The 13,606-nt window shown below is 42.1% G+C and overlaps 1 protein-coding gene across 1 annotated transcript in view; it reads left to right on the forward strand.

Moving 5' to 3' along the window:
• The window catches only part of LOC124278749 (inositol 1,4,5-trisphosphate receptor type 1-like), a 217,190-nt gene that overhangs the window by 150,858 nt on the left and 52,726 nt on the right, over nucleotides 1-13,606 (forward strand). The window contains 7 exon segments of the mRNA XM_046714513.1: nucleotides 1,611-1,759; nucleotides 2,345-2,456; nucleotides 3,620-3,667; nucleotides 6,508-6,669; nucleotides 7,498-7,629; nucleotides 8,754-8,928; nucleotides 12,507-12,563. Of these exon segments, the coding sequence (XP_046570469.1) occupies nucleotides 1,611-1,759; nucleotides 2,345-2,456; nucleotides 3,620-3,667; nucleotides 6,508-6,669; nucleotides 7,498-7,629; nucleotides 8,754-8,928; nucleotides 12,507-12,563 (835 nt within the window).

A 13,606-nucleotide genomic window follows, 5' to 3' on the forward strand; every position in this document is an offset into this window, starting at 1 on the left:
CATCTTCCTCCAAGCCAGATCTATAGGCTCCATGTAGATTCAGACATTCATTTTAGATACTGCTAGTAAAGACTTGAGCCTCACCTTGCTTAGGTTATACATGCATAGATTATTCAGCTCTGAAGAATGCTGACCAGTCAAAACTCTTAGTTTCAAACAATGTAACTATTAAAGCCGTCAACTTATATTAGGGAGAATTGATCGCCCATAAGTCTAAGCTGTTGCTGTGCAGAGTTGTGTCCCTTGGACCTGCCAGGATCTCCTCATTGTGCAGGTTTTTCCTTGGTATTTCAGTTTGTTGGTTTCATCATTGTGGTACATGTCCAACCTTAATGTACATGGCTATGTAAATGCATGGATAAGGTGCCCTCTTCACACTGAAGGCCAGGGTTTCACTTTATGCGAAGCCCATTTTGAGTTTCCTTGCAATCACAATAGCTGGAATATACCTAAAACATAAAAAACAACCCACAGCAGAATCTACATTAGACCAAGATTTGTGTGTAAGTGTCTGTTCCCCCTGAGGTGTGAGCCTCATGAACATGGTGCCAGGTCCCTCCTTACAGTTGTAGTCTACTGACCATTTAATGAATAATTACAGAATTCTCTAATTACAGCATTAAAACTACTGACCATTTGTTTTGTACTGATTGCTGACAGTAGAACGTGTTGTGAATAATCAAGGATACTGGTTTGAAGTGATGTGGATGATTGCTTCTACCTCATTAACATCACTCACTGTAGATCATGACATTGATGTTGAAAATGTGACTGTTCCTGCTTGCACTGATAAAGCGACACTTTTATATCTTGAACCTTGAAGATCCAAGAATTGATCTTCAGTAACCCATGCTTGTCGTAAGAGGCGACTATTGGGATCTGGTGGTCAGGCTCGCTGACTTGGTTGACACATGTCATCGTATCCCAGTTGGGTAGACTGATGCACATGCTGTGGATCACTGAACTAGCTGGTCCAGACTCGATTATTTACAGACCGCCGTCATATAGCTGGAATATTGCTGAGTGCAGAGTAGAACTAAACTCACTCACTCACTCATATCTTGACATATTAGACTAAATGGTCAAGTCACTTCACAAGCAGAAATAATGAGATAGACCAAGGTCCACGTCAGTGTGGCCATTTTGGTCATACAAGATCATCTAGAAGTTAGGACAGTTGACAACCATGAATTCAAAGCATAGAGACATCATTGTGTTGTCTGGTAATTCAAAGCAATATTTAACTCATGTTGCATGTCGGGGCAGGTTTCTACACTTATGTAAATTTGGTGGTGCAATAATTTTGTGATTTGCGGTAGAAGTTTCGTCATTTTTCATAAGTGTATGTACTGAACTGTGAAGTGCCTTCAGGTAAAGCTACATTGTCTATGTGTGAACAAAGCCTTTTTGTCCATATTGTGCAGAAACAAACTAGAATCATAAGCATTTCTGTGATAGTAACATCACTCTATAGCTTTTAAAAATATTCTTTTGTTTTCTCTACACACACGACATATGCAGTAAGTCATTATCTTTTCACTCATAATAGATATTAAATGAACATTTTGAATGTGGTTTTCATGGTAACAGTTGTGTTTCTCTTTTCTCAGGAGATAGTTTCCACCCTGGAAGACCAGTTACGTCCCTTGGTTCAAGCAGAGTTATCTGTACTTGTTGACGTGCTACACCGCCCTGAGCAGCTTTTCCCCCCTGGCACTGAGGCCAGGAAGAGATGCGAGAGTGGGGGCTTCATCTCCAGGTAGGCTGCACATTGTCTTCCTGTGGGGATTCCAGGACAGAATAGGTCCCTAGTACCTCATGATTGTCTCCCTTTGATGATTTCAGGCCAAAATAGGTCCTGAGTACCCCGTGATTGTCTCCCTGTGGAGATTCCAGGGTGGACTAGGTCCCTAGTACCTCATGATTGTCTCCCTTTGATGATTTCAGGCCAAAATAGGTCCTGAGTACCCGTGATTGTCTTCCTGTGGGGATTCCAGGACAGAATAGGTCCCTAGTACCTCATGATTGTCTCCCTTTGATGATTTCAGGCCAAAATAGGTCCTGAGTACCCCGTGATTGTCTCCCTGTGGAGATTCCAGGGTGGACTAGGTCTTGAGTACCCATGCTAGTCTCCCTGTGGAACAGGGTAGATTAGTTGCCATGTGTGGCATGCTTGCCTTGCCAAAGGGGTGTCAAGACCGCATTACTCTTCCAGCCCTTCATGCTAATTTGTCCATTGTGATTCTAGGTCAGAAAAGGATCCCAGCAGCTTGCATCTGCTTGAAGATGCCTGTGTTAAATACTCTATCAGTGAATGACAGTGCCCCCTGCTGGTGTGTTTCAGGCTGATCACGCACACGGAGAAGTTGCTGGAGGAGAAGGAGGAGAAGCTTTGCATCAAGGTGCTGCAGACTCTCAAGGAGATGATGACCATCGACATCGAGTACGGAGACAAGGTCAGTACAGCCACAGCAGATTCACGTCACCTCATATCAGGACAGTGTCTGGGGACTCTGTCTCTGGGAATGAGTATTGCTTGAGCTCACTAGCAATTAGGTGTTTCAGAATTGACAGCAATGGCTGAGCTAGCTTCACCATATCTGTTTTGTGTTACATCACAATATTTAGTTAATTTTTTCACAACTGTAATTTCACAGAACAAGAATGTTACACTTATTTTGATATCCTTATGCTATGGAATTTCACTACAATGGCTAGTTTGTATTGCGTTGGGCAACAAACATCTCACTGAACACTGTCAATGAATTTATTATTACTGTCACTTCATGATTGTTTGTCTTGTTGGCACACACATTATTGTCCACCGATATGTGGGTGAAGGTCAAGGTCAGTAGAACCATCAGTAAGAGGCTAATGTCAGTTTCTCATATTCAGGTTCACGAGGCACCAGAAAGTAAGCCATGTTTGTCTTTGTAAACAGTTTAGGACTTCACAGTAACATAGTGTTATAGTGGACTTGATGGCCACATAATATTGAATAGTAGTCAGCCATGTTGGCTCCACATATCTAGACTGCTGTGTACAAGGGAGAGGATTCTTGTACATTCACAGATTAGAGGAATTATTAAAATATAATCTTTAAGAATATTCCTTAATGGGTTTACAAAGTGATTCTGGTAGTGTTATTATTGGATAAACCAATCAGATAAATTTAAAGTCAAGATGTGATAAATATGCAAATAAGGTCATGTATTAGATTCACATAGTTTGTTATATCGAGGCGATGCCTACTGGTACTGGCTTGATGTACTGTTGCATAACATTTTCACTTCGTCAAGAGTTTCCGATGAGGGAGTGTGAATGTACATGGACATAACTCATCTTACATGATGTAAAACATTAAGATTTTACACAGTGTCCTCATGCTTATGTATTCTTACTCCTGTAATTACATTTGTGAATGGAAACAGGTCTTTAACTTGTTTCAGTGTAAACAAAGCATTATTTGGCATTTGGCGTATTATTAGTTATTTAGAACAACAATATGTATTACAGATACAGAAAGACACTCAGCAAAACAGTTTATTTCACAATGTTTGAAAGCATGAACCCTACCTGAAGCTAGATTTTCATGTGCTATTTGTACTTGTGCAACAAGGTGGACTTGAAGACAATGAACAAATCTGAGTTGGACGACCATCGGAGGGTAAGAAGGCGACCATGTTGTGGTGGCACAATAGACGGGTGTTGTGACTCCTTTCTAGCGATCCTCTGGCCCGTTGGTTCATCTAGAGTGTAGTCCTTGTTTCAGATTGTTTCAGATTTGTAGTTCGTTGTAACCTGCATGGAGTTCAGTGCTTGATTCAGTCCCAATTTTGTCTCATTCATAAGATAATTCAATTGTAAGCCAATTCAACCATAAGACAATTCATTGTAAAACAATTCCCTGATTAGATAATTCATTCTTAAGACAATTCAATTGTAAGCCAATTCAATTATAAGATAATTCAATTGTAAGCCAATTCAACATTAAGACAATCCATTGTAAAACAATTCCCTGATTAGATAATTCATTCATAAGACAATTCAATTGTAAGCCAATTCAATCATAAGACAATTCATTTGAAAGGCAACTCACTCATAAGACCATTCATTCATATGATAGTTCACTTGTAAACGAGTTCACTTATAACCCAATTCACTGGTAATACAATTCACTCATAGCACACTTCACCTGTAAAACAAATCACGTGAAACTCTTCCCTCATGGGATGATTTACTTCTAAGGTAATTCAGTTACCAGCTGATTCACTCATAACTTGATTCACAGTCTTACCACATACAATTCACCAAAACAGTTTACTGCACACAGCTTACAAATACTTGATGTTAAAATGTTGATGGAGCAGAAGGTTGGTCTAGCGGACAGAGCCATCAGGTTTAGTTCCCTCCAGATCCACTGTGTGTGGTGCAATCAGACCGCATGCAGTGTGAATAACATCTACTCTAGAGATTAACACACTCACTTTTCGTTTGAAAAAAATACTGCTGAATATATCATCAAAACAAAATTGAAAATTGACAGAGAAAATGATCTCAGGCTAATCATAATATCCTAATGGAATAAGAGTTTAAGAGATAAAAATCCGAGCAAAGGATCCAGGTGGTATCTGAGAACTGCTTAACCAGTGTGGTAGTTGATGTTGTGATCTTTATTTCTACTCAACTTTCAATGTGATTTAACAGTCAGTGTTGTGATGTGTCTTCTTGTTGTAATCTGTCAGTTGTTGACAGTGGTGGTTTATGTTCATGTAAGGATATCAGGAGTATAGAGCAGGGAGCTCTGTATCAGTCTGTCTAGGAACAACAACTTCCTCATTCTGTCCCTACCAAAATTCACTGTTGATATGAAGAACCATATCGTGCTGCTGGTTGCACCAAAGTGGGGATGTCTTTGACCTGCGAAAAAGAATTTGTTTTACATTCAGTTGATGTCCTCTGATATAACTGAAATAGTTTTACTGACCAGTTCAAAGGTTTCATGTCCATTAAAAATCTGCATTCCTAAGTTTGGTGGGTTTGTGTGTGTGTGCGTGTGTGTCTCTGTCTGTCTGTCTGTGTTTTCGTGTCTGTCTGTGTCTGTTCAGGGGTGAGAGGTGGCATTAATGGCCCTCCAAGTTTTCCATTTCTCAAAATCAACTTTCCGATTTTCCATGTTTCATACAGTAACCTATAACCTATAACCTATTTCACTGATCCTAATTTTACCCCAACATCATTATCATGGGAAGTTGAGAGAATGATCAGGTAAATGTCGCCATAAGCTCCCTCCACAGGAAATGGAAGCTGTAACACAGTAGCATTGACCAGCCATACACGTTAGGAGTCAGTCAGTCATTGTTCCTTGACAGTGTTTTTTTTTTCAATATTGCAAGGAATACAACATTTTCAGAAGTGTTTTGAAGGTTGGGGGATATGAGTTGAATCTTTGGGAATTATTTTTTTATCCTACATTAAAGTTTTGAACTGGTCCCCTAAGAAACAGTGAGGCTGGATGAACATTAACGCCCTGCTGTGAGTAGCGACGTAATGAGGAAGTTGTCTCCTGTACTCTGTCTACATCATGACAGTAGGGTTCAAGCAGGGGCAGGACTTAAGGAAAGTGAATTTGCTTGCTTTGTTTTATTGATTTTTTTAATTCAGTTTAACAAACTTTGCCATAATTAACAGCTAAAAATTTGCTTTTGACTACTTGATGAGGCCCAGTAGCCTAACTTGCTCTGCTGAATTACCTCCCTTACCTGTCGGGTCCGTCAGTCAGTAGTTCGAATTCTACGCTGATTATGATGTGGGTTTCACAGACTGGAAATCATTGACACCATGTGACCTGGCGCTACTTCCACTAAGCTGACCCACTGATGTAGCTGAAACAGTTTCACATCAGTGTTGACCACAGCTCACTCACTCACTCACTCACCTGACTGGTTCACACTTGACCAGCTACAGCTGCTTGTAGGCTGACTAAACTGCAGAACAAGTAAAGAAAAAAAGCATGTTAAACTTTTCATTTTATTTGGCACTTACACTTATGCCGTAGTATTTTATAGTTTCTAACTGGGAAATTGCTCCAGTTTTTTGCTACTTGTAAATATTGATGAAAACTTTTAGTAGAGGCAGGTGAGTGTGACAGATGTTAACTATTTGTTATTGTTCAGGATCATCAGTTTTATGTGCAGCTGGTGCACACTTTTTTGTGCAATGAATTGATCGCCTCAGGCGATATATTCTGACTCCTTTGAGCGGCCTTTAGAACTTAAGAAGATCTACGTCATAAGGAAACTTTCCTCGTTTCGTTTTGCATTGAGGTGAATATTCTCCATGACATGAAGTAGCTCTCCAGTACAATGCTTCTCAGAAAGATATAATGTGTAACAATTAAAGGAAAGTTGACTGTATGTAACCATGAATAAAGAAGTTGTACATCCATAAAATTATCTTCGTTCTTCATGAAGATCCTGTTCAAAGAATATGGATGTTATTATTCAGGGTGAGGCCCTTCGTCAGAGTCTGTTGACCCGGTACTATGGTCGGGCACACCCACGGAACCGCCGTGACAGTGTCATGGGAAACTCCATTGGTGGAAGACAAGCCGTCAACCCTGGGTCTGTCATCCTCAGCAGAGCAGAGATGTCGCTACACGACGTACAGGTAAGTAACAATCTTTATTTGAAACGAGATGTCACTGCACGACCTCTGGTGACTAATAATCCTTAGTTGAGCAACGATATCAGTCAAGGTTTGTTCAGAACTCCAGCATATGGTGCCCTTTCATGTGTGCCACACCAAATTGGTGACCATCCCCTGAAAAGGCTCATTTATTACAACTACCAAAGTAAGTTACACAGAAGAGATCTCTATAGGTTGAACCCCAGGCTCTGTGCACTAGCATGTCAGGCTTGGGTAGTCAGGCCAGGAAACTAGACCGATTGCATGTCATAACACCCCATTGGTGTGGATCATTGCCATGATATCTATCACTGGATTGTATGGTCAAGACTGCTTTAATTACATCATATAGCTGGGATATTGCTTGAGTGTGGGGTTATACAGCCAACAAGTGAAGCACCACACTTTTTCTGTGTATTTTCACATTTGGAGTTGTTATATAATCTGTGATGCTAGCCACATTGTTATTTCACTTCACCTCAGTTGGAGGTGTCATCTATGTGTAGCACAGCCGCGTCAAGTATATGGGTGAAACTGTGTGGTATGCCAGGCTCATCGGTAAGATTACAGAATACCGGATACCTTCCCCATCTTTGAAAGCACGCGAGTTTACTTAGGTTTAGGGTAAGGTTTAGGGATATGCTGACGTGACACTAAACAATATGGCTGATAGGTATCCGGTATTCTGTAGGTGTACCGGCTCATCCATGCATTGAACGACCACATGTGAGGTGAAGAGGTAACATGGGTTTTTACATCCCCTGAAGGTCCACAGTGTGTATGATCATTTATCTCCCTTGTTGTGTACAGTGCCACCTGGACCGTGAAGGTGCGTCCGACCTGGTTGTGGATATCATCATCCGGAACACCAGCAACAGGATCTTCCTGGAGACAGTGGAGCTTGGCATAGCTCTCCTGGAGGGAGGGAACATTGTCATACAGGTAAGCCGTCATACAGGTAGGCCATCATACAGGTAGGCTGTCATACAAGTAGGCCATCATACAGGTAGACTGTCATACAAGTAGGCCATCATACAGGTTGGTCATCATACAGGTAGGTCATCATGCAGGTAGGCCATCATACAGGTAGGCCATCATACAGGTAGGCTGTCATACAAGTAGGCTGTCATACATGTAGGCTGTCATACAGGTAGGCCGTCATACAGGTAGGCCATCATACAGGTAGGCTGTCATACAAGTAGGCCATCATACAGGTAGACTGTCATACAAGTAGGCCATCATACAGGTTGGTCATCATGCAGGTAGGACATCATACAGGTAGGCCATCATACAGGTAGGCTGTCATACAGGTAGGCTGTCATACAAGTAGGCCATCATACATGTAGGCTGTCATACAGGTAGCCCATCATACAGGTAGGCTGTCATACAAGTAGGCCATCATACATGTAGGCTGTCATACAGGTAGGCTGTCATACAGGTAGCCCATCATACAGGTAGGCTGTCATACAAGTAGGCCATCATACAGGTAAGCCATCATCCAGGTAGGTCATCATGCAGGTAGGCCATCATACAGGTAGGCCGTCATACAGGTGGGCTGTCATATGTAGGATGCCTGTCAACATGGATTTTAATAGTTTCTGAACATCTTAGATGCAACTTGAATGGTGAGATTAGTCCAGTACATGCATACCATGATCATGTATGAGTACAGGTGCAGGAGGAGACCACTGGTTGTTTCTCCAGTCCTTCGACAGTTACTTAGAGTTCATGCCACATGTCCACCCTGATATTGTGCCTGTATTACTGTCACCACCACCATACCCATGCTCAGGCTCAACGTCTAGCTAGCTTTCCTTCAAGCCATCTGGGGGCGGTGGGGTAGCCGATTGGTTAAAGCGTTGGCTCGTCACGCTGAAGACCTTTGGTTCGATTCTCCACACAGGTACAATGTGTGAAGCCCATTTCTGGTGTCCCATGCTGTGATATTACTGGAATATTGCTAAAAGAGGCATAAATCCATACTCACTCACTCAAACCATCTGTCCTCACTGAAATACTGATGAGCTGTGTTAAAACCTACTCACTCACTCACCCTGGTATTGCAGCGCTCACTCATGAATCGATTACGGACAGACAAGAACACCGAGAAGTTCTTCAAGGTGTTCTATGACCGTATGAAGGAGGCGGAACAGGAGATCCGGAACACTGTCACCGTCAACACAGGCGACACAGACAGGAACCTCTTCGGGGGAGAGAAAGGACAGGGAAAAGGTGGGAAAGGTAATATATATTTATCCGGGGTGTCCAGAATGTCCGCATGGTTCACTATGCATGGTGTCATGTATGTCAGTGTGATCTATTTGTGTATGTGTAGTCAGTTTTAGTAGGATGTTACTCTATGAGGTCAACCTTTCTGTTGTGTAGATCATTGATTTGTCTGGGCACATCCTGCAGCCATGTAAGGCTCGGAGCAGAGAGCCTGACACTGTGACTTGATATTTTGTGTGTCGCACATTCTTTTCCATTGCAACTTACTCTGTGTTATGTCACCCTCGGGATGAAGAAGGAATTTGCTATTGATAACTCAAACACTATGGTATAACATGTTTATCACCTCTTCCAACTCTGGACTGGTATATATATTGGTGATCTGCGGCATAAAGGTCTGGCTTTATTGTCAACTGTATGTGTTGATATGTTTTAGATAATGTGAACACATGCTCAATTGTATGTTATTTGTGTGTTTTTAAGCTGCTTAAATGAGTTCTATAGATAGATTAAAGTTACATGAAATGACTGATGGTATATGTTCATTGCATGAATCTTTATGTTATTATAAAGTACATTTGTTGTTGAGGTAGAATAGATGACATGTTGCATGTGTATGTTGTAGAAGAATGTCTAGATTCATTTTCAGTAATGAGAATAGAACCCAGACCAATTGAGCCCACACTTGTCCTGTCCAGCCACCCTATTCACTCCCTAGTGTCAGGCCATGTAGACAGCGAGACTCTAATCCCTACAGTGTTACCGGTAACGTAGATAATGTTTTAGTGGTTAGCATAACCCACCCAGCTCTCTATGTAGAGTTACATCCCTTAGCTGTCCAGTCATGAGTTTGTAGCCTACATTCCATCTCAGTATGATCCTTGGATGGATATCACCACATGTATTTTCATGGGTTTCACAAATGTGAAACATCTAAAACATGAGCCACTTTAGTGTGTCTTCCTAGACAAAGCGATCACATTAGGGCGTTACTATAATTTTGTTTTTGGCCTTAAACCCAACTCCCACTCGAGTGTTACAGCAAGTAGCTCAGTTGGTCCAGTAGTTAAAGCCGAATCTCTCTGCAGTCTACGTCTGTTGTAGTTTTACAAGGGGAGGTGGTTGATATTTTGTTGTCTCTGTAATGTGCGCACTGAGCAACATGCCAGGTATATGACCGGGGACTTTAGTTGAATGTGGACCTGTCCAGGAATGAAGCCTGGAATTAGTCAGTCCACTCTGTTGGTGTATAATGACATGTAGTCAACCAGGTCCTGGACAAACAGCAGCATATTGGTTGCAGGGGACCCATTCAAACACAGAGCCAATATGGGGCTCAGCTTTAAGGATCTGTTGTTCTGGCTTTGCACAAATGATACTTGATGTAAAGCATATTGTATTTGTCCAAATGTCTTTATACCTGCATCACTTTTTCCTCCATGTTAAACTCCCAACTCCCCCACTGTTAGATGAATTGTTCTTGTTACAGAGAAAAGAAAATGCTTACAATCTATATGCATCATCTTATTATGTATTTCGAAGTGTCTCCAGTACTTCTTGTGATGATAAGTGCCGATATTGTATACTTTTGTAAAAATATTGAGGTGGGAACATATATATATATTGTTAAAAGATTGTTGGGCTATGGACAAATAACAGTGAATGGGTGATTGAGAAATATTCTCCAGTGGTTTTATAACAATTACAGGCTTAAAAAGGTGAAAGTATCTGCTAGTCCAAAGAAATTTGTTTTCTAACTGTTAGTCATATCACATATTTCAGGGAAAACCCAATTCCTTCCAAACCAATGTGTTGTGTCCCTATCTATGTGTTCCCATCCCCCATCTTGTCAAGAGAAGAGATGGTGCCCAAAGTGCACCTCCCCCACTCATGTCTTTCCCTCCTCCATCGTGCCAAGGGAAAACATTGTTCCCATGTACACAGCATAACTGAGTTATCTCCCCTACATCTGTGAAATGGTGGCAGTGCCTAGGTGAGGCTGCACTTTCATAACTGCCCGCTGTGTTGTGGCTGAAATTGCTGACTCAGTAAGCCTGATTATGTACCTGACCAACTGTTGGTCAGGTAGCCCATGTTTGATGGTAGTAGCCCTTGTAAGGAGCACATGTAATGGTAGTGGCCCTTGTAAGGAGCACATGTTATGGTAGTAGCCCTTGTAAGGAGCACATGTTATGGTAGTAGCCCTTGTAAGAAACACATGTGATGGTAGTGGCCCTTGTAAGGAGCACATGTGATGGTAGTGGCCCTTGTAAGGAGCACATGTGATGGTAGTGGCCCTTGTAAGGAGCACATGTAATGGTAGTGGCCCGTGTGGGGGGAGCACATGTGATGGTAGTGGCCCTTGTAAGGAGCACATGTGATGGTAGTGGCCCTTGTAAGAAACACTAGTGATGGTAGTGGCCCTTGTAAGAAACACATGTGATGGTAGTGGCCATTGTAAGGAGCACATGTAATGGTAGTGCCCCATGTAAGGAGCACATGTGATGGTAGTGGCCCTTGTAAGGAGCACATGTGATGGTATTGGCCCTTGTAAGGAGCACATGTGATGGTAGTGGCCCTTGTAAGGAGTTTATGTGATGGTAGTGGCCCTTGTAAGGAGCACATATGATGGGAGTGGCCCTTGTAAGGAGCTTATGTGATGGTAGTGGCCCCAGTAAGGAGCACATGTTGATGGTATTGGCCCTTGTAAGGAGCACATGTGATGGTAGTGGCCCTTTTAAGGAGCACATGTTGATGGTAGTGACCCTTGTAAGGAGCACATGTTGATGGTAGTGGCCCTTGTAAGGAGCACATGAGATGGTAGTGGCCAGTGTAAGGAACACATGTGATGGCAGTGGCCCTTGTAAGGAGCACGTGTTGATGGTAGTGGCCCTTGTAAAGAGCACATGTGATGGTAGTGGCCCTTGTAAGGAGCACATGTGATGGTAGTGGCCCTTGTAAGGAGCACATGTAATGGTAGTGACCCTTGTAAGGAGCACATGTGATGGTATTGGCCCTTGTAAGGAGCACATGTGATGGTAGTGGCCCTTGTAAGGAGCACATGTGATGGTAGTGGCCCTTGTAAGGAGCACATGTTGATGGTAGTGGCCCTTGTAAGGAGCACATGAGATGGTAGTGGCCAGTGTAAGGATCACATGTGATGGTAGTGGCCCTTGTAAGGAGCACATGAGATGGTAGTGGCCAGTGTAAGGAACACATGTGATGGCAGTGGCCCTTGTAAGGAGCACATGTTGATGGTAGTGGCCCTTGTAAGAAGCACATGTGATGGTAGTGGCCCTTGTAAGGAGCACATGTTGATGGTAGTGACCAGTGTAAGGAGCACATGTGATGGTAGTGGCCCTTGTAAGGAGCACGTGTTGATGGTAGTGGCCCTTGTAAAGAGCACATGTGATGGTAGTGGCCCTTGTAAGGAGCACATGTGATGGTAGTGGCCCTTGTAAGGAGCACATGTGATGGTAGTGGCCCTTGTAAGGAGCACATGTAATGGTATTGACCCTTGTAAGGAGCACATGTTGATGGTAGTGGCCCTTGTAAGGAGCACATGTGATGGTAGTGTACTTATTCCCCAGATGGCTACATGATGACACTCACACTCGAACATTATGAACAAATGAGTCTGAGTGGAGGTAAGCTTCTTCCTGATACCCACACTCTAGCCTGGGACTACCCTGCCCTTCTGACCACACACACTCTACACTCACCGTCCTCACTGACCAATTGGTTGACGGCAGCTGGGAATTTCTTACTGACTAAATTTCTTTTCTGAAGTTTTATTTGTTAGCTTTTTGAGACATCAAGCATGCCCATGAGACAAATTTGTGTGAGTCTAAAACCGGAGGCACAATAAGTTTTCAAGCATTGTCTGGAAACAAAGCTGACTCTATTTGTCACAAGTCATTATCTAATTCAAATTGGCATCTAAGTATAGAATGTGCCTGGATATGTCAGAATAATCAACTTGCTATAGTCCGTTTGGCTCAAAAAGCGGACCGATGAATTGCAATCTAACCCAAAAACTAATAAACATATAATACTCAATGAAACACTGATCATAATCAAAACATCAGACCAACTCTGTGATTTGTTTGCAGAATTTATGTTCTAAAATTAAAAAAAGTTGTTTAACAAACTATCATTAAAATTTTGACACAGTTCACCATTTGTTACGAGGAAGGAGTGCAGAGAAAGGGACAGCCAGGTGTTAGAGAAGCATGTGCACAAGTGCCGACAACGTTATTGATTCATTAACTTGTGCTGTGCCATCTCCATCCTTTCTCGCGCACCTGGCTGTCCCTTTCTCTGCACTCGTCCCTCGTAACAAATAGTGAATTGTGTCGATATTTTAATGATAGTTTGTTAAACAACATAAATTCTGCAAAAATCTCACAGAGTTGGTCTGAGGTTTTGATTATGATCAGTGTTTCATTGAGTATTTTATGTTTATTAGTTATCGAGTTAGATTTCAATTCATCGGTCCCCTTTTGAGCCAAACGGACTATAGTGTCAGTTTGCCTGAAGGTGTCCTAGACTGTAACTGTTCATGTAATTCAATACAATTTTCTTGTTATTTTAAATTCTTTGGAATAGTTTTATGTAACATCCTGACATTTTGGGGATAAAACTGCCAGTCCTGACAACATCATCCTCACAGGCAGGTAGATGGTGATGA

The sequence above is a fragment of the Haliotis rubra genome, unplaced genomic scaffold (genome assembly GCF_003918875.1).
Source record: "Haliotis rubra isolate DU_JTF1 unplaced genomic scaffold, ASM391887v1 Scf241, whole genome shotgun sequence".
NCBI lineage: Eukaryota > Metazoa > Mollusca > Gastropoda > Lepetellida > Haliotidae > Haliotis > Haliotis rubra.